The following is a 27,569-nucleotide window of genomic DNA, read 5'->3' as shown; positions in this document are numbered from 1 at the left end:
AGGTTGTAATTTAAAGAGCTCTATAATAATCTCATCAGTTTAAGTGCAAGCTCAAACTGACTGCATAACCAGTGTTGTGTACATTGACATCTAGTGGCTGAGAAGATAAAATCATAAGTGGCCTGCAACGTGCAATTATCTTAGTTAATCTTTTAATTGAGAAATGACCATTACATTCTGTAATGCTTGTTTTGTCAAACATATATATAAACCATTTGGTCATTGTAACAAAAAACTACTAAAACCATTAATCAATAATCAATGCGTTTGACTCACTGATCAATCCACTACTTTCAGTGATATTATGTTGTGCAGCCTTAAAAGGGAATCACACCATAACCAACACTTAATTTCACAACAAATAAAATTTATTCAATTATATATTACAAATATGTACATGTCATGTAACAAGTAAATATTAAAATAGACATTTTTTTAGAACTATCGTTCAAAAAGGCATTATGTTGAAAAAATAGGTTTTGTTGTGATCTCACATTGAAACTGCAAAAGGTTTTTTTGTTTTTTCCATCGGAAGCAGACTTTAATGTGCTCGAGACACAAATGGACGACACGCGAGGAGTGAGGCCGCAGGAAGGGACTTAACACGAGGGCGCAAATTAAAAAAAGAGAGAAGAGCTGCAACACGTCAGTAAACCGCACAATTAAGTCCACAGTACAGCTTTTTGGGAAAAGTACAAACAACGCAACGCATGCACAGCATTTAAATCGCCAGAGTCAAAAATAACACCAGCTGTGACGTGGAACTCCAGATGAGGAAGGAAGAAACGGTAAGAACAAAAAAACACAACGTAAGCAAACACGTGCTTAAGAGTTTAAGCCGACGACGACGAGACCATCACGAAGAGGACGCTTGATATTAAAACCAACTTTGGTCCATTAAAACATGAGACGGAACAGGTTTACAATCAAAATATCTATTATTTTTTGTTTTTACAAGTTTAAAACAATAATTACATGGCTATTTACAAATGCACAAATTGTTTTATGTATAAAATAAGTTAAAAAAAATTAAGAGCACAGTCTATACACAATGTATGAACACACTTAAAACAATTGAACTCTCTGTCGTGGGACTCTGCTCGATGATGAGGAGGAGCACAAGCAGGTGGTGGTGGTTCTCCACCCTCTGCTGCGCCCTGGCTTTTGGTCTCTGCCCCCCGGGCCCCGTCCGCGACCAGCCCCCCCCCCCCGCGCTCTCAGCGAGGAACACTCTGCCGCCCCCCCTCGTGGTCGGCGTGCCGGTTTCGGATCGCAAATTCGCAGTAGTCAAATTGTCTTTTTCCTCTGTTGCTCTTTTTTTTTACATTTTTTTTTTTACCATCGCCTTATTTTAAGTGCTTCACATTTTCCTTTACTTTCCTTCGAACCAGTTCGCCTCGAAGGCTCATATCGGAGTGAGGTCAAAGTCGTCGTTGACCTCCACGAGTGGGATGTAGAACTCTGGGATCTCAAAGATGCTGGTGGACTTGTAGGTGGCGGGGTCCAGCTCCTGCAGCTTGAGCTGCCACTCCAGACGCTGCACGGCGTTCAGGGCCGCCGCCTCGTGCTGCTGCCGCATCAGAAGACACGTCTGTGGAGAAGCGGGAAAAGGAACATCATCGTTTCACGCCACCAGACGTTTGTGAGGAGCAAAAGCAACTAGCGGGCTTAAGGTGAGCACGCGGTTTTAAAAAACCTGAAGGTAGACCCACTTAGTCTCAGAGCCTAGTTTGGTTTCCCCCCTTTTTAAAAAATAAAATACACTTAATTACTGTTAATAAAAAGTAGAGGTTGATAAAAAAAAGACAATTAAATTCAGGTTAAAACAGTAATGGGCCAAATAAATAAACAGAATACGATAACCTGATGTTCACCGGTAACACCGAGCTGATCAATGCCAGCATTATTTACTTTCCTTTATTAAAAGCCTTTTTGGCTCAGTCACAGCTCATCTGGATATTCGACACTACCGGTGGAAAGAAACTTGATATCCCCGTGCAAGAGGAAGAAACCTGTTTTGGTATTAGCGATAAACATCAAAGGTAACCTTTTACTGTGCCTACTGGTTAAATGCAGGTGGGCAAAAGAACCCAGACAACAATCACAGCGAACTCACCTTCAGTTTGTCAAACTTGTCATCGACATCCTGTAACCAGGACATGAACTGCCTGGCGTTGAATCGGTCTCTGACTGACGTCTTGCCATCGTCACTCTGTGAACCAAACGCGTGGTATTTATTTCCCATCCTCATCAAGAACGGACTGAAAAAACAAATCTCGGGGCCGACATCCAGATGCCGCTTACCTGGACGTCTTGAGGCATGTTGTACACTTCGGCGTCCAGTAAAACCGTGCAGGCACTGAACGGCAGCGTCTGATTGGCCAACGTTCTCGCTGCCCGGTAATGGACACGCAGGACTTCCTGTTCATTCGAAACAATCAGCTTTTCCTGAAGGGACAGAAAACAAATACAGTTACCCTGACATGATGTAGGCTTTATGGGAAATGTATAGCGAGCAACTAGCGCTCCACTTGAGCAACGACAAGATAAAGCTGCCGGAGCCGACAAACGCACCCTCTCAATGCTGTGTTGAAGCCGTAGTTTCATGCGGACAACCTCTTGTTGTTTGAACATCTCCTTCAGCTGCTCCGGTAATGATGGAGGTGGAGTTATCTGTTCAAACACACCGTGGCAATGAGTCAATAGGCAGATATTAGTCAGAAGAATAGGTGTATTAGGTTAGTTGGGCTTTTTATTTGAACAGTATTTGACACACCCAAATAGATATCACGTTTTTTCAACAGTTTGTTTTTTTGAGTTGATTTGAATAAATAAAGAATGCTTTAAGTTCTGGTCAGTGTTCAGTCCAGGCTTCTCCAAACAAACCAACAAGAGCCGTGTGTGATTATTTAGCTTTGACGTTTACGATCATGATTCATGGCAGTGTGTTTAGCTACTTTTTCTCTAATTATCATTTAATGAAAGTTATCCTCCCTGGATCTATTGTAAAATCAGCTGTTAGTAGTGACCCAACTTGACCAAAAATGGGAAGAACTCACAGTTGGTATGCAGAGCTTGCTTAGTGGGTTTCCGTCTAAGAGGTAGGATCCGTTGAAGGTCACATATTCATCATAATACTGCGGCGGCTGTGGGGTGACGCTGCACAACACTTTGCGCTTCTCCTCGATCTTCCGCCGGATGTGCAGGAACTCATAGTACGGGTTGGCCCTCTCCGTCTGATAGGGCTGGATCTCCTCCAGCTTCACAGAGTCCACAATGGCCGCCAGGGACTGCTGGCCTCTCTCCTTCTCCTGCTGGCTGGCGGGGAACGGCTGCGAGCTCGCCGCTTTGGGCATCTTCCTCTTGCGCGGGTGGGCGACGTGCATGTCTCCGTCCTCGTCCGCCGAGCGAACCTTCAACCTTGCCCCGGACGAATCGGAATCCCGGTCTCCGGATTGCGGAGAGCAGCTCCCTGAGGCGCTGCATGTGCTGCTGCTGCTACTGTTGCAGCTGCTGCTGCTGCTGCTGCTACTGCCGCTACTGCTGCTACCACTACTGCTGCTGCTGCTGCTGCTATTGCTGTCGGTCTGAATTGCGGACTGGACGGCGCTTTGACTCTGCTCTTCTCCGGCTGAAGAGGACTCGGGTCGCTCGTCAGCAGGCAGCGCCTCCATCGGCTCCGAGCCGCCGGCATCTGCCGTCGATTCTGAGGAGCACTCGGCGAGCGCGCCGTCCCCGACGGGGGGACACTCCGTTATGACGGAGACGGCCGCCTCGCAGTCGTTCTTCTGCGCGCCCTGCGGCTGCCCGGTCGTCTCTTCTGCCTTTTGTCCGGGGCTCGCGCCGTCCGATGACGCCGGGAGTGCGGTGTCCCTTTGCTGCGTCTCCGAGTCGAGACACGGAGCCTCAGTGTCGCCGGGAGGCCTCAAATTCTCGCCGTCTCTGTCACTTGCGTCCGTATCGTCTTGGGAACATTTGGACTCCGGGACGGTTTGTCCGGAGCCCGGCAGCGCCTCCCCTGCTGCTGCGCCGGGAATGTGGGCACTGGTAGAGGGGACGGGACTTCCTGCGCCCTCTGCTCTGAAGCTCTCCGTCTCCATACTCTCTTCATCAGCTCCGTCCGCACTCTCCAGAGGTTCGTCTTGAAGGTCAGGAACGTGTGGGGCACCCGGTTCGGTTTGCTGCGTGCTCTCCGCTCCAGAATCAGCGATCTGCTGGACGCCTTTAGTGTTGGCGAGCTGCAGCGGCTCCGCTAACAGACAGGCCGTGGGTGTCCATGGTTTATCTGAATCCCTGCTAGAGCGCTCTGCCTGGGAGGTCTCGATTAGACCCGGGACGTCCTTTTCAACGGGAGGATCGCAAGAGGGAGGAGCTTTCTGCTCCGTCGACTCCGTTTGAGAGCTAATGTCCTCCAGAAGGTTCAGGCTTTTACTCGGAGGATCTTTGTTTACCGTTAAAACTACCAAAGGGCTCCCTGCTCGCTCTGCGGCCAAATCGCAAACTGAATTCACGCATTGTTGTTGACTGCCGAGGACCTCTTCGGTCTCCGCCGAGCTCTCTCGTGTTCCCAGGGTTCCCGGCTCTTCGGCGGGCTGGCTGCATTTCGGCTGACACTCAACGGCTTTACATTCAGTCGACGAGTTGGCATCCTCGTCCAGGATGGCCCGGAGGTACGGGGACTCGTGCCTGCCGGGCAGCAGCGTCCGATTACTTTGCGGCACATCTGGAAGACTGTTGCAATCTTTATCGGGACCCAGCGGCGACCTGGTGGCTTGAATGACGAGGGAAGACTGGAGAAAGGCGGGCTGCGAGTCCGAGGTTTCCAGGTTCATGTCGGAGTCGTACTCGACGTGCCGCGAGGTCAACGTGGTCGCCTGACAAGAGTCCTCCGAGCTGGCGACAGAAACTAGGGACACCGACCTGGACATGAAGCCCCCGCGTTCGCTCTCCGGCCTGGGCGACCTGGTCAGACAGTTCTCCACGGCCGACATGACCTTCGCGCCGAGAGAAGGCAGACTTTTCCCGTCGAGCGACATCGTCCTGGGGCTGGCGCCGTCTTTCGGGATCTTATCTCGGCCGTGGACGTCTGAGGCGTCGGAGCTCTTTGAGCGATTGAGCTCCTTGTTCAGGCCCGGATCAGACTTCGTCCGGTCCTTCGTCTTGGGCTTCCCTGGATCCGCCAGAGGCCGCTGTTTAAGCCTCTCCCGCTCTTTTTGTTTGATTTTCTCCAGGTGCTTCCGATGCCACTGTTCGATCTCCTGGTCCTTGAGGCTGAGCATCCGCTCGAAGCTGGTCTGCATCAAGTCATCGTTCACAAGCCTCTTCTCTTTGGGCTTGGCGTCTCGTGTTGCCAGTGAGGCTTTGGACTTGACCTTGTCCGCATCCACGTCGTTGGTTTTGGGCTTGCTGTTTTTGGCCTGCTGGGAGCGGTCTTTGTACCGCTCCTTGTCCTTGTGTTTATCGGCGTCTCGCTCGCGGTCTCGGCGGTCCTTCTCCGGTGTCCTCCCGAGGTCTTCCTTGGATTTTGAGGATAGAGACTTGACACTCTCGGACAAATATCCCTTTTTCTCTTCTAAAAGTGATTTGAGATTGGAGCTCGAGGAAAGAGTGCCATCTTTTAATTTGTCTCTCTTTTTCCGGTCGCAGTCCTTTTCTTTTGAGCGGTCCGATCTGCCATGATCCGTCCTCTTATCGAGAGATCTGCCTTTCTTGTCAGAGTTGGTGCGCTCCTTTTCCCTGTGATCCCCAGCGCCGTATTCTCTGTCCTGCCTATCTGACCGCTTGTCGAACTTATCTTTATTTTTCCTGCTGTCCTCGTGCTTTTTGGTTGTGGATAAAGATTTTAGCTTCTCGTTCTCTTTGTAGTTTTTATCTCCAGGCGAGTGGGAAGAAATGGTTCCGGTTCTCTCTTTCTCCTTCCAGCGATCCACTGAGTTCTGAACTTCAGCTTTGTCAGCATGCTCCGCTTTAACCTTCTTTTCCTTGTCTGGATGCCTTTTCTCCATTTTCTCTGAATCCTTCTCTTTTCCCGGGAACCTCTTGTCAGTTTTATCGCGTGAGCCTTTTTCAGAGAAGTCCAGCTGTTCTTGATCAGCTGTGATCCCACTTATGGGTTTCTCTTCCGTCTCTTCTTTCATGCTGTTGCTCTGCAGCAAATCGTCAGGAATCCGCCCTGAGCCGAGGCAGTCCGCCCGCTCGTCACGCTCACTCGGCTTCGAGTCCTTTAGCTTCTCCTCTTTACCAGCAGCCTCCTTCCGCTCCTTTTTCACCGCCTTGTCCTTCTCTCGCTCCTCTCTCGGCCTCTTCTCCTTGCCGGCCGGGTGTTTCTCCTTCGCGTTTCTCTCGTCCTTGGCAGGGGAGGAATCGGCGGCCTTGTGGACTAAACTGTTGTCGTCACCTTCCTTTCTCGCTGGCAGATGTTCGTCAGTTTCATCACTTTTGAAGAAATTCTCTTTCCAGAACTCTCGGTCAAACTCCAAATTCCTGTGGCCGTCTTTCCTGGGCTCCTTCTGCCGGTGGTGGCTGCGATCTGCCTCGTATTCCCTCCGGTGTTTGTCCTTCTCCTTGTGTTTAAGCTTATGCTTCTTTACCACCTTGCCGTCCAGGTCGGTCTTCCGTAAGGCACCTTCAGAGCCGTCCACGCTGTTTCCTATGCTACCGTCTCGGTCGGGACTTAAGCGGCCATCGTCCCCGTCTCCACTGGAGTCCTTCTGCTGATGCTTGCTCTTCTCCTTGTGCTTGCAGCCCTTGGTGCTGGAGCCTTCCGTGCAGTAGTCTGCCTGTGCGTAGTGGTTGTATTTCACACCGTCCACCGGACATGGGCTGTCACTGATGGAAATGCACATCTTAGTATTTTCCTGTTTGAGTGGCGTTTGTTTATCCGTCAGGCTGTGGTTCAGTTTTGGAGGCTTGATGGACGACAAATGGAAGAGGTGGACGGATGAGTCATCTTTAGGACTGAAAGACATCTTGAACGAGTCTTCCTCCCTTCCCTTGTCTGTGCTCTCGGACACGGTTGCGAGAGAGAGGACCAACGTTTTGCTGTTCTCCTTCCCGTCCTCTTGGTTTTCCTTGTTCTTATTCTGGCTTTTGCTCTTCCTCTTGACTTTGCCCTTGTCTTTCTGCTCAGTATTCTCCTTTTTAGACCTGGGTTCTGCCTTGAGGCTCTCGGAGCTTTGCGAGCAGGTGGGGGAACTCCTTTTGTCCGGAAGGCTCTCCATTTCGTCGCTGGAGGTATCAGAGCTGCAGTGGACACGGGAACTCTTCTGCTTTTTGGACTTTGGGGTGGAATCCCCTTTTCCACCCGGCTTTCCTGCCACATGATTCCTGTCCTTTTCTTCCTTCTCACGCTGCCGGAGTTCCCTCCGGAGAATGTGTCTGTCGTTCAGGGCTTTACTGAGATCCTCCTCCTCTTCCTCGTCTTTGAACTCGTACTCGTCCAGCCCCGGAACGGACGATGATGCTTTCGTGACAGGTTTACCGTCGGAGTCTTTTTCGGTATCGGAGTCCTCCAAGTTGTCGTCTACACTGGAGGGATTGACGGACAGCGGGTCTTCAGATTCTGTGGTGATGAAAAGCGCCACGTTAAAATAATACAAAACGTGACGTTAAAAACGTATGGTGAGGTCATCTCTAGAGCATCCTCTGCCGACCTGAAGACGTGTCGTCTTGGTCCGACAGTGGCACCTCTCCCTTCAATAGCTTCTCCAGCTCCTGAGAGTCAGCCACATCCACGGGCCGCTCGCCACGTTTGTTCGCCTGGAAGGCGTTGCCACCGTGGCGCAGCAGCAGTTTCACAATCTGTAGAAAGCACAACAATGATTTAGATTGTAGACAAAACATGAGAACCAGGATGGTTGGAAGACTTAAACTTTAGAATCGTTCGGCGACGTTTTGTAATGGCAGGCACTTAAGTAAGTAAACAAGTAAGTTAGGAGACCCTCAACTATTGCAGAAAAACCCACTGTATGTTTTATTTTGGATTCGGACAAAGCTCAACAGGACGGTCCAACTACATATTCATTGTATGTCGGACAGTCATCAGAATTTCAGCAAGTTCTTCATGAAAGAGGAAGGACAAAGTTCCTGTGAGTCTCTTACATCTTTATGTCCGCTGCTAGAAGCATCGTGGAGGGGCGTGTCGTCATCCAGACCCTGCGTGTTCACTTCTGCACCTGCTGCTATTAAGACCTTGGCCACGTCGTAATAACCAAGATTACAGGCTTCATGAAGAGGAGTCCAACCTGGTGAGGAGACAATCGTGAGTTGTCAGCTTTGAATAAGCAGCTTGATGCCATTAATAGCGACCATACAGACTCAACTAAAGTTGTTGGGCGATCGTCGTGAGGGGCATCGTACCTGCAAAGTCTTTGACGTTGACGTCAGCTCCTAGGCTAATGAGCTCTTTAACTTGCTTGGCGTCGCCCCTGATGGCCGCCATGTGAAGGGGAGTCTCCCCTCGCTCGTTCCTCTTGTTGACTTTGTCCTTCTGACGAGATGAGGCGCTGCTGGGGACTTTCTTCTGCACAGGAGTCGTTTGTGAGGGGTGACTGGGAGTAGAGTCTGGAAACAGGCAGAGGGAGAAAAAGGCCAGTCAGAGGTTAAAATAACTATCGCAATTGGGGATATATCTATATCTATATATCGGCCAGCTAGATTACTTAAATTTAGCTTGTTTTAGGATATAGCCAGCTAAACCAGCTTTCTTCAAAAGATAGCAGGGACATTTCAAGAAAATAATTTTATTTGAGTTCAGCAGCTACACAGAACATGACATATTGCCTGAATGGGAAGCAACCTTGAATTATTGGAAAGCACATTGGTGAAAATGCTCAAGGGCATGACTCATCCAACAATGAATCTACAGAGCCACCTTGGAGATGTTGGTCGAGACGAGAGGGCAGGCACACTAACCTGGACTATTGGCAGTCATCTGCATTAGGAGCGCCATCTGTTTGCGCTCTGACAGAGGATACCCAAACAAAAGGTTGGGAGCCTGGGACTTCTTGCCCCCAGACTCCTTTTTCACCTTCTTCTTGTCTGGTACATCTTTTTCTGCAAAACAACCAAGAAAGATTTAAGGAAACCGCAGGAAATAAAAAAAATAAAAACTCCAGCAGCATTTTCATCGTCACAGTGACATCGTTTTCCTCTTTGCCTTGTATCTGTTGAGAATGCGGAGAAACAGATAACAAGCAGGTTTGAAAACGAAGACAGCGCTCTCTTAAGCCAGCCTGGTGCCCCCAACACTCCATTACGCCGCTCGTTACTAAACACAGACATGCGTGATCTGTAACGGGGGCAAATGTAGAGCGAGAAACACACACGTGCATGTGCGTTTAAAGCAGCTTCGTGGCGCAAAGTGGGTGACGTGACTTGTGGAGGACACGAGGGCTGAGGATTGGGCTGCAGCGTTTACCTGCGTACATCCTGCAGGGAGGCACTAATCTCTCTCCCCAGGTCTCACTCGATTGGCCTGGGTCTGAGTCATCTACAGTGCAAAGCAGAGAGGATGGTGAGGGGAGAGAGGAGGGAAGGGAGAGCGAGGGGAGGGGAGGGGGTGGAAGGGTGGGAAAGCACTGCATTAACGCTCACTCTCTCGCTCACCCCCCTCCTCCTCTCACATGTCCTCAAATACAGACAAGCACAAAGACTCGCACTCCACGCACAGATTATGTATGAGTCATGGCAACACAGGAGAGGAGATCCGACGTGGTCAGTGGATTCATTACTTCCCTTTTTCCTACAGCTGCCCAACGCAGGACCTGAGTGGAAGAAAGAAAATGCTGGAAGGCCATGCCTCCCTCCAGCCCAGTTCAGCTTTATGACCTGCGCAACATAAATTAAACCTCGGGGAAAAACAAAATTGAGGGTTCTCGTCTGGTAGGATGACGCATGGCCACACAATGAAATGCTCTACAGAGGAGATGAAGGCACATCGAGAGGACCTTAAAATGGTCTGTGAACACATTACTGTACTCCACTTGGCTCCATGATACACTAACCTACTTTTAGTTCTCCAATCTAAATATACACTTACATGTACGGTGTAAAAATCAAGTGAATAGTGGATTTTTCTGGGACCTTTTCTTCAGTGGTGGGTTAACTTACATTTGGTCTGTTGGAATTTAAAGCCCAGAGAAGGTGTAATTGGGAATAAGTTGACATAAACCACCCGGAGCAACAGTAAAGCCACTATTGTTTTTTTTGGGACAAGAGGTTCATTGGATAGAAGAATAAAGATAAATAAGACTTTTGACAACAGCAGAAGGATTTACTGACAATTTCACCGGCCTAATTCTTTATCTTTAAAAAGCGCAAACAATAGCACTTATAAAGAACTGGCAGATAACATTCATCAACATGAAACTCGATTAAGAGCCATGTGTTGCCATAAGACAGACAACAGTCAAAACTTAACATAACTACATTTATAACCATTTTTATCCATAGGTGTCTCATTCCTTTTTCTCAAGTCTTATAAAACAACCGACAGGTTCAACACAACAGGCCTCAAATTAATCCAGTAAGCGTTTAAATGTGTATCCTGATGCAAACAAGTCGAAAGCCTCAGACGTAAAGACGGTGCCTAGAGAAAACCTTCCAACCACAGGCCATCGGGGGGCAGTGTGACGACATGGCAGCCAGCCAGCCGGCAGCGTGGCTGTTGAAAGAGGAGCAGCAGCAGCAGTTCTTACCTGTGTCGGAGTCTCGCTCCTCAGTCCGGAGCGGACTGGCAGTGAAGGAGAGCTTGCGCTTCATGGAAGACTTGGCTTTCCCTTCCTTCCCCAGCAATTCACTCCGGTCCAGCTTCGGAGTTTTGGTGAAAGGGGACAACTTTTCTTTGCTCTGTCAGAGGTGAGATGGGGATAAAAAAAACAAAAGAAAAGTCAGGAAGGCACATAGGCGTCGGCACATTAGTGGGTGAGCGTGTGTAAACAAAACAGTTGCGACAAGATAAACTGAGGAGGTCCCAAATAAAAATCTTTGTAAGCTAGCGTGAGTGCACAATAACCGGGTTGCGCTTATTGTAAAGGTAGTATTTCAGATGAGACTAAAAAGAGTCCTAAAACACAGCCCCAGCATAAGAGAGTATAAATTATATTACTGGCATGATGTTGTGTTTCTGCAAGATATCATCTTGGTCATGCAGGCAGCAGGTTTGCCTGCATGACTCAGTAAAATCCCAAAAGGCCTCTGCCAGCGGAAGACTAACCGATGAAGAGTGACAAGGTTTTTTTTGGGGGGGTTTACCACAGAATTGAAATACAAAAGAGAAATAAGTATTCCTACCACATTTCCACAACTGTGGAAGAAAAATAGAATAATAACTATATGCTTATTACATTAATGGCATTCGTTATAATACAGAAAGGAAAACGGAACATGAAAGCCACTGATATCTTGAGGGTGTCTTTGCATGTCTAACAAATAATTGAGTAAGAGTAAGATATACAGTATATGCTGGCACAAGCACACACTTGTCTCGAAGATTAAACAAATACTCCAATTGCTGCTCTTTCATGAGTGATCGTCCCCACAGCAGCAGACCTAAACTTTTCAGTTCCAGCACTTTAGCGAGCTGCACTTTGGTGCAGTAAAATACATTTCTGGCAGGAGGAAAAATGTCTACAGTGTGCTGCTTCTTTGATCTCAGCGAAGCAAAGGGCCAGCTGTGCAAAGCTGAAGTGTTTGGCAGTGATAAAAGTAGCGGTTTGAAATGAGAAAAGGTTCTTCTTTTGAAATTAAAAATCAGACATAAGAGGTCTGTTATTTATGAAAATAAAATTAGAAAGTTGTTTTTGGTACAACAAGTTGCAAGATATTTATTTAAATGACTACTGGATCACTTCCAACGCTGCAGTGCACACCTGCACCACTATATAAGCAATCGACTGTTGGGCTGACGGTGTCTGGTTGTAAAATAAAAAAATGAATAAAAAAGAAAACATATCGACCAACCCAATTAGGTAATAGGTAAAGAGAATGGCGTAGCTCAGCGTTACAGCGAAAGGGTGCGTTTACAAGTCTGGGTTGGAGAACCTCAAGATCCAGTTGCAAATAAGTGCCACGACGTAAAATACACACAGACCAAGGGAAGCTTTGATTAAATATAGGCCTCGCTGTGAGAAAAGGAAATCTGCTTCACCTTTTAGCCCTCAATGCTAATAGTGTTTACGGCAATCTGCTATGGTTGCCGCCAAGTTAGATTGCAAAGATTAATTAAAGACCATTTAAAGTATTCAAAGACAAGGGGTTAGGGTGACAGATCTAAATGAACAATGTTTTGTAAAATACTGTGTTCAAGGTCAACATTGAAGTTGAGCCAACAAGGATAACAAGTTCTTAAAGCGATCCAAAAATAAAATTTAGATTGTCGACTTTGTATCTAATGTTGTGCTAAAGAGGAAAAGAAAAAAAACATGCAACAAATGATAAGAGCGCTACAAAGTAAGCAGTCATGTTTCTCTTAACACGCATGGACGCAAAGTAAAAACAGAAAACTGCGTGCTGGAAGTCTTTTATAGTGATTTTCAGGGTATGTTGTCAAACACAAACGCACCTTCTTCCCCGCCTGCTTATCCACCATGGCTGCATCTCTGTCGCTCCCAGGTTTGGCCATGGTGCGGCACCTGACTAGCTGTGACAGCTACAGCACAGCAGGATCATCATGCACCTGGAGACAGAAAAGAGGATCATTGAGAAGCAGGTTTAATATATATTTTTCTACATTACATTCTGGGTGGATGGGCGGTTTCTTTAGACTTGGTGTAAACGGGCAGTGACACTGTAAGAAAAGGAGGCATGTTTGAATACAGTTACAATTGGATTTCAAAGGCTAAGCTTTGAGACAAAGTCTACTTCACAGAGGACACAACCAAGGAAAGAATAGCATCACATGAAACGACAGAGCTACAAAGATGTGCGTTAAGTGAAACAGTTTTCAGGGATTTCTATTTGAAAATCTGTAGACAGAGAAAAAAAGAAAAGGCAGGCAACAACTACACAAGGCAGCATGAATTCCAGCTTTATGTGGTCATAAGCTTCAGACAGGCAAACACCCCCCACCAGCATGTTGTCACTATGTTGGGGACGCACCATGGCACGACACAAAGCTGCTGGGATTTGCCATCACACCTAGGTGAGATGTCTCGCTCTTCAAACAGCCCTGAGATCTGATTGGTCAAGCCACAGACACCACAGTTTTGGACTGAGAGTTGATAAGCAGATCAATCCTCTTAAAACTTTCTCTCCAAACTGACCCCGATCAGTGTTGCAGTATCTCTTTAAATCAATATTTTCTAAAATTGGCTGGCGTCGCTATAAGGTTAAGACGACCTTTCCGAATGGACTGGCGTTGATAGAATTATGGATTCAGGCCCTCCAGCTTTCAGCGGTTAGGCATCTCCAACGCTTTCCGGACCAAACCTTGTCGGTGAAACCTTTGTCCTATTTAGCTGCTCGAGAGAGGTCCTTACTCCCGGTCCTGGCAGCTCAACAAGAAAGAAAGCCTCCTGTACCTCCTTGGATACAACTTGTGTGTTCGAGAGCACAAACCGCGACACCAAGAAACCCAACCGTTCACAAGATCCCCAATCGATTCCTGCAACAAAGGATACCAAGTTTCGAGAAACACAACAAACCCTATCAACGCGAAGTAAGGCTCTGTCTGGGTAGAAGTAAGATTAGCATGTGTTGTTATTTTTGTTTTGATGTTTACTGCATTGTGAGTGATGGTGTATGAGTATGAACTGATTGACTAAACGGGTGATAAAGTTAACTGCCATCTTGTCTCACTGTTCCGCGGCCTTCCGTCTTTCTTTTGATTTATCATCTACTAAACAATTCACCTGTCCCTACACACATATAGATTTAGCTACAGACAGAGGTTAAACACACGTGGTGTACAAACACTGCCTTCTTGCAACACCTCTGCTCATAGCCTCATGTGGTTGTTAGCTTGAACACACACACACTTCTTTTTATATTGGGATATCTTATAGCTTTTGTTGATTTCAAAGGGTCAAATGATCTGATTGGTATTGTTGGAAGTTAATAAACCCTGTTTCTATATGCATGTGTACTATGATGCTGGCTGGCAACAGCCAGTGTATGAACTGAAATATTCAATTCCTCGTTCTTAATGAGTGAATATTAATTATGAGGCTTGATTTATAGTTTGGTCATTAGTCCCTTGTTATTTATTTAGTGAATTATCGTAGCGTAATACTAATACTTTAATTGAAACACTAGCCATTAACCAAAACAATGCCCCTACTCGTCAGTTTAACCAAGGTTCTCTCTGATGTGGTCGGCGTTAGCGTAGCAGCACGCGGAGCAGAGTCAATGGGGAGCCTGCAGTAACTGGAGAAACTCTAACAGGCAGTTGAGCATGAGGCAGATAATGGCACATGTCAGTTATCTTGTCACATGAAGAATCCTGTTTTGAGTCACAAGATAACGTACTTTCGATTCTCTGTCTTTTTTTTTTACGTGCTCTCTCACTCTCGCCTTTACGCTGTGTTAACCTGTCTGCTTTCCAGCTGGCAGAAGCCATCAGTGACGAGAAAAAGAAAGCAATTCATTCTCAATGAAAACCGCATTTGCGTGGGGAAAGCCCCGTGGGCAGAGCTAATTTATAACACCCCCAAAGTGAGCTGAACTGAATCTACCAGTTCTGCGCCGCTACAACGCCGGCATCACATGCAGATGACAGAGTTGACCACAACTCTACAATTAAATACATTTAAAGAAAGAAAAAAAGAAGAAAAAAAAGGTTGGTTATCATTCCTCCTCGATTTCACCCTTTTGTATTATCTATTGTATCGGGACACACAAGAGCTGCCATCACGATGTGAAACAACAACCAAAGTGAATGGGGCAGCCCCGTGACTCATTGTGCAGCCCGTTAAAACATCTCTACAAGCTACAAGCGGCACTGGTATGATTGTTTTGGTTCTCTATTTTTTTTTTTTTTTTTTAAATCACACAGCAGGGCTTCTACATGGGGTGTCCCCCGATGGTAAAGAGAACACAAACAATTCAGTTTGCCAACTAAAAGTGTACCTGCCACATAACTTTATGTGCAGCTTATCAAAATTAGCAAGGATTTTGCTATGCTAACCGGTGAAATGGTGACATAAAATCAGCCCAGTGATTTGAGCACACAACTGGTGTAGCTTCATTTATTACAAGCAGGCGGCACAGTGAAGCCAATGCCAAAGCATACGCTTTATGGAGGGTTTACTGTGCTCGACGGGTTGCTGACGTTACCAGAGCTTTATGCAGCGTCTCTACGTCACTCATCCTCATTCCATTCCAACTTCTGTTTATTGGTTGACAAAAAACATGTGAACCGGTGTATTACAAGATGGCTGAGAAGAAATCAACGAATGTGAGGATTCACAAAAGGCAAACCGCTAATCAAGGGGTGAGGAGACGATGATGCAATCAGTCAATTCAGGATTCAGTCGGTCAGTTGTATAAACAAACTAGTTCCTTGGTTCCCCTTTCAGACGTAACCAATAGATGGCGGAGTAGTTGATGATATTAGCTATCTGCATACTACTTTTTTAAACAGAAATGATGTGTTAGAATGTGTTCTTTACTGCTCCATAGCGATCCTCCTCTAGCCAGCTGGGTAACATCACAGCCACAAACGCGTACGCACACCACAAACGTCAGAGGGGAAGATTTTATGTAAACTACATTAGGTGTGTTGTCGCACCCGTTTGCTTTGGGAAACTAGTGGAGCACGTTTACTCTAAAACGTCTTTGTACGGGTGAGAGAAAGTCTGGTCATTTTTTCCAGTTTTGGAAAATGTATGCTATTGCAGTCTAGGTTTTATAGTTGGGAAATTTAATTTCAATATTCCAGAAGTTAAATATGTTTGTGATTCAATCTTAACATTAAAATAGTTTATTCTTTCCACAGCAGGGCCCATTTCATTCTTGGCATTTCCAAACAGTATACAGTTGTTCATAACAGTACATTAGGAATAATAAGACTACAGACCTCAAAAGGCAAGTCAACATTTTACTCTTCAAACTCACTTTCTGACTTTGGCTGATCCTAGGTAATAGCGCAGTGTCGACAGGTATCGGTTTTATGACACGGCGCCGTGCTGCTCAGCTGAGGCCAGAGAGACGTCCATCATTAGTCAGCAGTCTGCAGCAGCATCGTCATTCAGGCGGCTCGATGGGAGAATTGAGGAGCCCACGTTGGTATACAGAGGCTGGTGTGAGAGGGTGGGGGGTGGCATTAAAGCGGAATAGGCAGCCCCCGGACTCGACCATGAAAATAAAACGCTGACAGCTCCAACCTCACCCAAAGATGAGGCGAGGAGGGCGTCCCTATAACCACAAAGGCATTTTGGCCACCGCCAGTGTGGCGTTCTCATTTACTGCCACTTCATGAACAGTTTAGGGCCGAGGAAGCCAGTGTACCATTAACCTTGGGCTCTTTCAGGTTTAGATCCATGCCGGCAATGATGATTACTACGGCAGAGATCGGTTTTAAGGATGTTAATAATTAACCGTTTAACCGGCCATGAAAATTGATTGATTGTAATGCCCTTTCTTGAAATCACAAGTCAACAGCCTGTGAGACACCGGAATTTGGATTGGCTCCGGAGGAGTTGTAGCAATCATTCACCATAAATAAACTGAAATGTACACCAATGGCAATGAAGTGTTCACGGCTATTAAGCCGCCGCTAACTTCACGCTGCCAGTCACATTCACGGTTGGCCGGCGATCTCGCTATACACTGCAGGAATCATGACAGAGTATGCCAGGCAGAAACACAGCAGACAAGCTTGTAGCTAAACTCGGGAGACTTCCAGGGAAAAGGCTGCATGTGACCATGACTAGGTATGCCACATTTTGGCTGCTAACTCGCAGACAAATTAACTGGGGACTTGGTTGTCTGTCTTTCACCTACACTGCGGCTGGTGGTAAATTAGGGATTGAACTTCTTTGTGCATGGGTGGGGTTAGTGTCACAGCTGGGCAGCTTGATACGCGGTGTTCACACTAAAAAGTGACTCAAGGTAGTTTGACTGTGCGACGATCAGAGGTGGACGTCACGGTTACTTCATCATTTGGTTTGAGGATTGTTTTGTGTTTTGTATCCCGGAGTTCAGCAATAAGGCCATACTGGATAATTTATTTTCAACCAGTGAACAGGAGCGACCATATTTGGATGGCAGAAGAGTATCATTTGTTCCTAAAGGAGTCTATGGTTCACTCACACACATTTAAAAAAAAAAAGATCTCCTGATTAGTTTGATCACATACAGTTAAACATAGTTGTAGAAATATTAACTGAAAGTACATAAAGTACAATGAAGAACACCAACATGTGTAAAAAACTGTAAAAAAGCGAAGAATGGAAAGCCGATAAGACGTAATTTAGCAGCAAGGAGCAGAGACGCTGATGGGACAAAAACTAAGCGGCAAATATTTTAATATAGATGAATATTGATTGATTGATGATCTGCCATTTATTTTCTCAACTAATAAATGCTATAATATTTAATGTTTTTTTCTGACGCCTAAAATATGTCACATTGAGCTCCAGAACAAAATGTAAAAGCAGACAGACAACAGAGTTAGCAAATGCATATCAGATTAAAATGAGTAAAATAAGACAATACGTTTTCCACCCTTTTTATTAGACTAAGCCTGGTAGCTCCATATTATACTTAACTTGATCCAGGTCTGAAACCAGATACTAAGCTCTGTTTGCCATCTTGCCAAATTACTTGGCGCTGGAGGTCAATTTACTTTTCGGATCACCAGATATAAAATTACAACAGTTTATAAAAACGTCCTCTTCAAGCCCGGAGATGATGACCACTAGTCAAAAAAACATGTTGGGTGTCTAAATATCCACCTGCCCTGACTGAACTATGTCAGCAAGATCCCAAGTTCAGCGTGCTGGCTGCACAGCTGGTTCCTCCGAGAAGCTACCGTCTCTGTATTTATTTATAACTCTGTTCCTGCTCTTTAACTCCACTGGTTCCTGACTAACAACAATACAAGCCATTTCCCTGTAGTGCTGGAGCATGCTGGCCCTGACAGCGCAGAGGCTGCTTCAATGCATGCCCTTGACGGGGGTGTGGTTAGGTTTGAGGAGTTGGTGGGGGTGAACTGTGTCGCGGTACGGCTGAGGCAGATGAGGAGCAGCGACACACAAACACACACAGAGCGACACACACAGAGAGACAGACACACAGTATAGTAACCTGATCCACAGACTGCATGATGGGACACAGATGGAAGACCGCTAAGAATAGCGAGACGCCCGACACAAGGAGCGCACAGAATGCCGCCGCAACCAGCAGCAACATTACTCCACGACCATTCACGAGTACTGCCTGCTGTGAGCACTCTCACACACACACACACACACACACACACACACACACACACACACACACACACACACACACACACACACACACACACACACACACACACACACACACACAGTCTCCCATGTGGCTCCACACACAAAGGACCCCACCAAAAAAACAAGCTACATGCATCGCCGCATACAGAATGTTATACACCAGTTGACAAAAACCAAAGTGAGCATGTTTTAAAAAAAAAATCAGAATTCAAGATAGATTTTCCAACAACAGGAAGGAAGGCAAATCCTGTAACACGCTCAAGGAGAAACGCTATGCTTGCTGCGACGGCAAAACTGCCGGTCACGTGGTTGTGGTCCTGTGAGCCGTCGGGGTAAGCGATGGGGGGAGGACTCTGAACTGCGCATCCACTCCCAGCCTTCGTCTCCTCCGCCGACTACATAATGAGTAGCAGGACAAAGCGAGGCGCAAAAGGCCCGACTACTGAGACCCCAGGAGAAGGGCAGAGGCAACAATACCCAGAGAGCCAGCCATCATCAACGTGATCGCACACAGACCAACAGCATACACGTCTCCTTTGCACACCAATTAATGTGCCTGCAATGTATAAACGCAGTCGACGACAGATCTGTTGTGCACCCTAGAAATGTCCAGTCCAATCATTTCCCCATTGACGACCCAAAATAAGATAGTAATCCTATTCTTCAGCATGGCAGTATTCTAAATGATTATTTAAATTATGGAAAATTGTAAATCATCCATTAAATAAATCTTAAGAAAACACAATATATTTGATCTGAGTTTATTCGTAACACCTTTATAAATTGAACATTAGTTTTGTGTCAGTTTACCTAAAACATTAGATAAAATGCATGGCCCGAAGCATTTAAGCATTTAATATTATTTGTGTAAACCAGTCCAATTGTCTTTGTTGATTGTGACATAGTGCACAACATAAACCGCACTGCCCTAGTTACATGCACTAGTCAAGTTACAAGTCACAAACCTGAAAATTGTATTGATAAATAAAAACAGAGCTCCACAAAATAAGTGCTGCTCTTCACCCGTCACAGGGTCATTTGGACGGTTCTGCATGGATAAACAAAGAGTAAGTGAGACTGGATGCTTAAAGACGTCTGCTCGCCTCACACTACCCGGACCCCAGACAGACGAGACCCACGCCCCCTCCAACCGGAGGGTCTGGCCTTAGGCGGTTGTTTGGCTGCATCAATGAGCCAGCCATGTTCCTGGGAAAAGATTGAGACCTCTGGTTCAACCTCCCCCACATGGGAAAAGCATGGGTTACAGTGGAGTGGATGAATGGACGGATACGAGACAACTGCTGCCAAAATGACCCAGAAGCGCTCCGTTTTAACAGGGCACCAGCTTGATGGATGGAATTTGGTAGTCAAAATTAAACCACCAGCTAAAACGGTCAAAATGGTTGGTCACTCGACGAAGACCTGTTGTCCCACAAATGGACCAAACGGTTAATTTTCTGTCTACCATACATCATTCATACTCTTCCATTGAACCAACAATAACCCATGTTAGTTTGGCCAAAGTACTTTTGGGACACCATATTTTCTGGCTTAAATCATAATAATCCAGGCGTTAAGCTCTTGTAGGACTCCGACATAATGCACTGTGTGTGCGCTAAATGTGTATTCTTATGTAAGATTGAGTGCTGAACTGTTTAACAACCTTAGCAACCACTTAAAAGCTTCCATAAAAAAACGTAATAGCCCTACAGTTACAAGGGAGAGGCTCAGGACACAAATCAAAAAGACTCATGAAATAGCCTAATGTTTGTACTTGAAAGGCGTAAATGGGGTTAAGTTTACTGGCAGGAGAGTACGGCTCGGCCCCGGCACACTGAAACACGCCAATTAAAATTGGTCCGAGAGTCAGAGGGCCTTAAGAAGGCTGCCTCCCCAGCGCTGAATGTGGGTTAATGATCAGATATCCAAGCAGTGGACAAGAACAATGCAGCCTTTACTGCCGATTATGGGTTAAAAAGGAGGAGAGGGGGCAGGGGGACGGATTAGAGCAAAGGTTGGGACCGAGGCGTTGGTCCTGTTCCTACCACAGCGTCAAGCTCACATGACTGGACAAAAAACAGAGGAACTGTTTCTGTCAAACTTTCAAAAGGAGGGTCAATCTCACAGCAGGGATTTAGAACCAGGAATTTAAAAACCCAATAACCATAGATAACATGCTTTCTAAAATGCTTTCTGATTCCATATCTTTTGCAGCTAGCAACTTAATAAAACGCATATGACTGAAAATAAAAATAATACAGGGTATCATAACCTCAAGGTGTCCCAAACTAATAGGTTAAATATGAGCTAGCAGGCACCAGTCTAAACAATTAACCGTGGAGGGAAATGCTGTTAGTTCTAGCCATAACGTTTAAGAGATGACTCAATCTACACCTGTCACGTCCTATTAGGCTTGATGAGATGTTGATCCGATCACAGGGGTGACACATGGCTGCCCGAGCGGTGTAGAAACCACAGCTTGGCAGTGCCAGAGAAAAGCCACAGAAAGGCCAACTCGCTACAGTTGACACAGCATCCCTGTGTTTAAGCTGGAAGGAGTACGTAGACTGCAAGGTAGTTGATCAACAGCAATGCGACATAAAAATTGATAGGCGTTTCCATTTAACCGTTGGGGTTCAAGATGATTCAGACAAGTCACTCCCTCTACAAAGGACACTTGTATTTGGATTTAATTTAATTAATCGGGTTAGTCAGTTTTTGAAAGTTGAGGACGTAACAGACAAAGTATTTCTATAATCAGGGCTCGATCAGAATGCGCATGTTCACATTGGATATCTTTGTATTGATCTATATTCTCTAGTATTCCATTTAAAAACATAAAGCTCTGTGAGTTTAAAGACATGGTCCTGTCAAAGTTCCTCCACTTCACGAAAAACTCAGCAATTAAATGCTGTGAATATTTGTTGCATAATTAATGATAGCACTCTGTATATTAGCAAGACCTCAGGTCTAAATAATTATTTCAACTGCCATTTGATTATTAATGCCAACAAACCAACTCCGGTCTAAACATCCTTCAACACATAAATACATTGGTTAGACGTACTAACCAATGCACTTGAGGGGGGGGGCTTTTAATGGGACACAACTGTGGCTGCTTTTTGCCATTGTCAACTTGAGAAACAAACTGTGCTTTACCCCTCTTTATCAAAGCGCTGAGCTTAAGCTTTGGTTTAACGTTAGGATTCTCACATGCTTCTTGATTTGGACAGAAGGGAAACAGCTAGCAGCGGCAGCAAGAAAATAAACCAGGGGTTACAAAGAAGCCAGGACCTGTTGCCAATGCTAGTCATGCTAGCAGAAGCAAACACTAACGAAAGCAAACACTGGCCTTTCAGCAAAGAGCAGAGGTGAAAGTTACATCCAATCTGGTCGCGTCTGCTACATCTGTGCCAACAAGACGACTTTGAAACTAAACCGGTTTAACGTTCATGTAACTACATGTCATTTTCTCAACGGTGTCTGCAACTGATCAGAAAATTGATTATTCATAGTTGGCAGTGCTGCTTTTAAGCTTCGGTTCAAGTTTACGTGTAAAGAAACAAGCACAGACACGCATAGCAGCAACATGAGTAGTAAACCACACCACTGACGATGGCGAACATAATTTGACCATTCTCAAAAAAGGTTCAGGGCAAAAAGGTCAGAGAAACGTTTGAGGGAACGATCCAACAAATCCTGTGATAAAAAAACAACAACAACATACAAATACTAATTAGATTATTTTGTAACAGGCGGGTCCTTGTTCCTCAGAAAACATGGTGACTGTGAGAGCCAGAGTAAACAGGATATGATCACTTTCTTTGGCATCAGTCAAGTGAAAGCAACCCAGCAAAGAGGAATGCTACCACATGCCCATTGTCAAATTGCCTTCCAGGCTCCCTGCCTGTCACAAGCAAGGTGCTTATTCATGAACAGAAATATTACACTCCGATAACTAAATCTAGAACACTGCAGTATTACAACCATATTTTCCTCCCCTCCCTCCCCTTTGCAGTGTCATGGTGTATCCTCCTGCAGGAAGGTCACCGTCTCTCAAATTGTCAGTCTCAAAATAAAATGAGACAGATATGGCATTCATACGCTACACACATTCAGCTGATGGTAAGGACTGGTACATGTTGTGTAATCAGGAGGCTCCACCCACTCTACATAAATACACACACAGACACACACAAACTCACTTGCTAGGCTTCTCAAAACGAAGATCGGCACCCAACAGAACCAACTGCACATGCTGCGCTTGAGGCATTTCATCTCTTCTTTCACCATAGCATTTGAACGGCAACACAATTAACGTAATCTAAAAATTGGTAATACTGAGCAGATTTTAAGCGGTCTCAAATAAAGGAACCCGATTACGTCTGTATACAGCGCTTATTTATTAGAACCTAGAACCTTTCCCACCGTTCAACATTAAGGCTGTTTTCTTGTTGGGATCTGTCAACACAAAAAAAAGAGGAAGGGCATTTATTGTACGTTAAAGGCCAATAATACTTTACTGGAGTGCGACTCCATAACCGCCATGTGTTGCTGAGGAAGTGCTGCAGTGGGAACAGACCTGGAAGACGAAATATTGGTCCAAATGTCTCACATGTATCCAGGTTACACCTCTCATGCAAAAGGTTGTTCACAATCAACTTTAGGAGGGATAAGGCTTTTCTAATTGCTTTTTTTTTTCTCTTACCGTACGAAATCTAATACCTAAACGTATCGGCCTTATTTCATACCAGTGCCTTTAGTGGTGATCAACTAAACCTGTATGGAATTGATAGGATTTCAATTATCATTTGATGGCCTGGCTCAGGTTGAACTCTTTGTAAAACATGAACAAATGCATAACGGGAATGAATGCCAATGAACTGTCTTATGTTGTCTGACAGACATTCCAGGTAGTATGATTAGTATATAACAAAACACTTCATTTTCCATTACATGGATGCGTGGATAAATACCCAACCACCCCCCTCATTGTGAAGGTCACTTAGCTACCAGGCCAACTTTTTTCTGAAATTACTCAATATACCATCCTAAAATGTGTCATGAAAAACAAGTTTGACAGACACATCCATCAATCTACTGAGGTATGCAACATAGTAGTGTTGTGCTATAAAAATAAGCTGCCCAAGAGCATTGTGTCTAATCTATCCAGCCTGAAAAGACAACTCCTGAAGCAGAACACAAGGGGATACCATATCTCCTTACATAATTGTTCGTGCTTAAGAGAACCCTGTGCAATACCCTATTCTTTAACCAAGAGGCTTAACGTGTATTTGCATGGGCTGTATTTCTTATTAGGCATCTGCGTGGCCTTTTCACACAAAGTACCTCTCTCTACTCGTGTGAACATTTGCCTGGACGGCACGTGTGAAACTGAACGCGACTGCAGACTCATCTGATTTGGCCAAAATTTGAGGAAAATCACATTTTTTAAGCAGCCAAACCTCACACTCAACACGTAAGGGAAAGATCAGATGAATGTTGGAACTGAATGTAGCCAAGATAAGCTAAGACAATAATATTGCCAAACTAACTAAATTGACTTCCTGGCTGAATGTCAAAGCTCTTCAGACTACCGCAATTTTCCATTCATATACAAATCATTTCATTCTGTCCATTTCTCCGATTATTAGCCAGTTGGATAGTGAGCGTTAAACACATCCTTTAATAGCAATGTTGCAGGAGTTGGAGCATCATAAGATGCAGTTTGAAGTAATACCACATTAACTTACAATAAACAAGTTACCACGGCCGTTAACACCGTCATAAAAACAGTGGCCATGGGGGCGTGTACCAATCCCACTCAAATATGCTCATTTGTCAAAGAATGCATGGATGTCTATATATATATTTTGATGAATTGGAAACCAATTCTTGAAGATTGAGTCATAAATAGACAGAAGATGTATCGGAATATTAGTCTGAGGGTAAAGGTAAAATGTCCTCAAAACAGTTAAGCCAAACGTCATCCCATACTTTTCCACTATACTCTGACGTGTGCCACTGTTTCAACGACAAATAGCATAAGCTGGCAGCAGTTTTTCGAGAAAGCATAATGATCCATTATACACGCACGAATGACGCTAGAAAGGGAAAAAAGGTACTTGGGTAACGATGTTGCAGACACTAAATTCTGCGAATGATTGAATCTTTCGCAGGCAAGGCGTATCATTGATTCATCACACCAAAAAATAACGGCCATGATTACAGGAGCAAATACTAGTGGTTAATACCACGTGGGAAACAAATTAGACAAATTGATGACCTTGTTGTCTATGATAACGGCTGTTATGCATTTAAATTCTGCATTTTTTAAATCCACCTACAGCCAGAAATGCAGACATGGCATGGTACTTTTTAAGGGCTTTGCGAGCTGCACGTGCAGCAGACTAATAATAAGCCGTATGGAGCGGACATTACAAAAGGGATGTTTGTGGCTTTGAGGGGGCAATGGACATTAAGAAGAAATACTTTCCCTTGCCTATCTAGGCTTATTTTGGTCTGTAAAAATAATGTGACCTCACAGAGCTACGAGTGGGAGAAAAATCAACAACGAAACCGAGGGGGAAAACAGCGAGTCATCTAGTAAAAGTTGATTTGTAATTTCGTGAAAGAGTGATTGAGTAGACAAACCTGAGGAGTAGATTTGAAACAAATAGCTTGTTTTTTTTCCGCGAGTTTGTTGAGTTTAAGTTTGTTGAGTGTGTTGGAAATACAGAAGAAGGTTTAAGTATCCAACGGGACAAGGTTTTCATGGAAAGTACAATGATACGTCACGTGAATGGTTGTGTGATGTGTATTTTCAGGCGTGCAAGTGTGGATGGACAATGTTTTTACAAAAGGTGCTTAAAAAAAAAAAGTGAATTGGACATATTTTGAAACAAAAAAGTAAAATAGTGGGGATCAGTGGCCAAGTACATTTGCAGGATCTTTTTGGACTCTTGTTGGAGGTTAAGTTACAAAACGTGTACACCAAAAGAAAAGATTTGAAGCTTTTCTCTCCTGTTATTTAAATACGGTTGAGTTTAACCTGATAGTTCCTCCTCTCTGCTTTACGGTGTGATAACGAGATGGACAGCCCTGCCATTTAAAACAACTTCATAAAAAAACATGCTAGCTATATTATAAATATATATCAAGTAGTGTTCAGAAAAATAAAGCCCAGTTCCCCTTGTGATCACGAAATTAAAAACTATGTGGCAAAATGTGTTTTTAAAGCCTTAACATCTGCAACCCCGTCTGCATTCCTGGTAACACTTGGCAGCCTTGAACGTTTTTGAGGGGTGTCTCTCGCTTTGCCATACAAAAACAAATATATGTTTTACATCTAAAAATGTTTAGTATTTTTAATATATACATACACACACATTATATCATACAGGTCTGTCTCTTGTGTGCTTTAAACGTAAATGTGGTCGCCGCATTGACAGCCATCTAAAAACAGCCAGCTTTTGTATCGGGCAACACACCCCCAAGATGTCACAGTCGTATTGTAGAAGGCGCTGGCTCCTAGTGATCAAGCTATGCTACTTCATTTTATGTAACGCCTAAACGTAACCACATGCGTAACGCAAGATGTATAATAGTAACGTTAATTATCCCAACAACTGCGCTGCGGGTGGACGAACTGGGCCGCCTGGTCGTATCGTTGCAGACAACACCACCCACCGCACCGCGTCTCGTTCTTGCGTCCAACGCGCCGCCTGCAATGTGTTGTGCGCTTAAATGTTACACTGAACTGTGGTGAGTAAACACAACCAGCCAGGGTTCCAAACACGCTACGTCGTGAAAATGCCTTTGCACATGTGTGCTGTCACTATGCGGCCAGTTTAAGTGATATCCAAGCTCCATGTTTTAATGGTAATACTAGACGAGAGAGAGCACATCGCAGCCCGAGACAAAAGCCCACCGGAGCCCCTTCGCTGCCCTCATAACGCCCCCCCTCCCCGGCGTTCAATCTAGCTAGCTAGCTGGTTGGTTTCCAGCCCGACAGTGTCTCGCTGGCTGGGGGCTAACCCTGCTCACGGTGCTTCGCCCCGACATTTTCCTATCGGCTTTATGTCTTCCCGCTTCAAGGGGCAGCGAGTTTCTAGACGCAGATACGGGTGGATTTCCAGTTGACGAGGTATTCAATGTGTATAACGCACGTGGCGCACAAACCGTACCGAGCCCCCCACGCAGACACATACCGTTCAAATTCAGCACGCAGTTTACTTCGCGTTAGCTTACCATTAGCACGCTCGCTGTAGCCAGATGGCTAACGTTAACTAACGTTTGGATTTTTAGCCCCCCCTCCCTCCTTTCAGCACAAGGCAACCAAACCTTGTGTTGCGCTTACCTTCAAACTGGTTCGCGCGTATCCCACGGACTCATTCGGGTTCTGGTGAACGTTAAGCAATATAAACTGTTATTTCCTAAATATCGGTCCTTAACCGTAGCCTACGGCTGTGTGACGTTCATCGCTGGTTTTGAAAACATCCCAGCCGTTCGTCGCCCGTCCTCTCCGAGAAGAGCCCAGCAAAACACGCGAGCGGCGTCGTCATTGGCCAACGGGAGTCACGTGACCGCGCGAGCCTCGCCGAGCTTGAAACGTCTCCCGTCTGCTGGATAGACTATAGACGGGTACGTTTGTAGACGATTAAACTCGTTTCTGTCGATGCTTGTGAGTAAAACTGCGCCTTTTTACTGTTGAGAACATTCTCCGCGCGTTCACCCTTTTCCGCTAGTGGCGTGTATAACGCCCGTGGGTGCTTAAATCTGCCGTTTTAACTAATAGGAGAGGGAGAACAGTAATGGGCACTTGACGTCATCTTTTCCGCTGCCGTGTTTGCGGTTAATGGGAACTTTCTCGAAGATCGCGCCGCAGGTTACCAGAGGAATGGCCGCTCATTTGTAATCTCTTGTGAGCATGGCGTCGTATTTTTTTTTTTAGTCGTCGAGGTAATTAATCGGCCGACCGTGTGAATTCGCCCCGTTTATACGTCCGCCAACGCATTATGCATAGACCAGCTGCGAATAGGTTGCGCAGTGACATTTGCATCACGGCGCGCGTTGTGCGCATGCGTCATGCCGCACAGCGTTATATGTTGCGGAGCAGGTTTGAAAGGCGCAAGAGGAAACCGGAGCGGGGGGAGG

At 45.4% G+C, this 27,569-nt stretch overlaps 1 protein-coding gene across 5 annotated transcripts; it reads right to left on the bottom strand.

Annotated features, from left to right (window-relative positions):
• Positions 1 to 346: 346 nt before the first annotated feature.
• On the bottom strand, positions 347 to 26,992 carry ankrd12 (ankyrin repeat domain 12). 5 transcript variants are annotated; one of them, XM_040170514.2, is made up of 13 exons: positions 26,773 to 26,992; positions 12,563 to 12,676; positions 10,698 to 10,848; positions 9,419 to 9,490; positions 8,914 to 9,054; positions 8,359 to 8,562; positions 8,101 to 8,243; positions 7,653 to 7,800; positions 3,060 to 7,561; positions 2,575 to 2,673; positions 2,305 to 2,448; positions 2,117 to 2,212; positions 347 to 1,591 (listed from the first exon to the last, which is right to left on the bottom strand). In XM_040170514.2, the coding sequence occupies exons 2-13, from the start codon at positions 12,620 to 12,622 to the stop codon at positions 1,406 to 1,408; spliced, it is 5,946 nt and encodes a 1,981-aa protein (XP_040026448.2). In that variant the 5' UTR covers positions 12,623 to 12,676; positions 26,773 to 26,992; the 3' UTR covers positions 347 to 1,405. The 5 variants fall into 5 exon arrangements, with proteins under 5 accessions (XP_040026448.2, XP_077955455.1, XP_040026449.2 ...); XM_078099329.1 differs by lacking the exon at positions 9,419 to 9,490 and adding an exon at positions 16,054 to 16,235 and having other exon boundaries at positions 26,773 to 26,916; XM_040170515.2 differs by lacking the exon at positions 26,773 to 26,992 and adding an exon at positions 16,054 to 16,235.
• Positions 26,993 to 27,569: the final 577 nt, after the last annotated feature.

Source organism: Gasterosteus aculeatus, chromosome 3 (genome assembly GCF_964276395.1).
Source record: "Gasterosteus aculeatus chromosome 3, fGasAcu3.hap1.1, whole genome shotgun sequence".
NCBI lineage: Eukaryota > Metazoa > Chordata > Actinopteri > Perciformes > Gasterosteidae > Gasterosteus > Gasterosteus aculeatus.
Note: the sequence above shows the minus strand (reverse complement) of the source record. Positions and strands in the feature narration are given on the sequence as shown.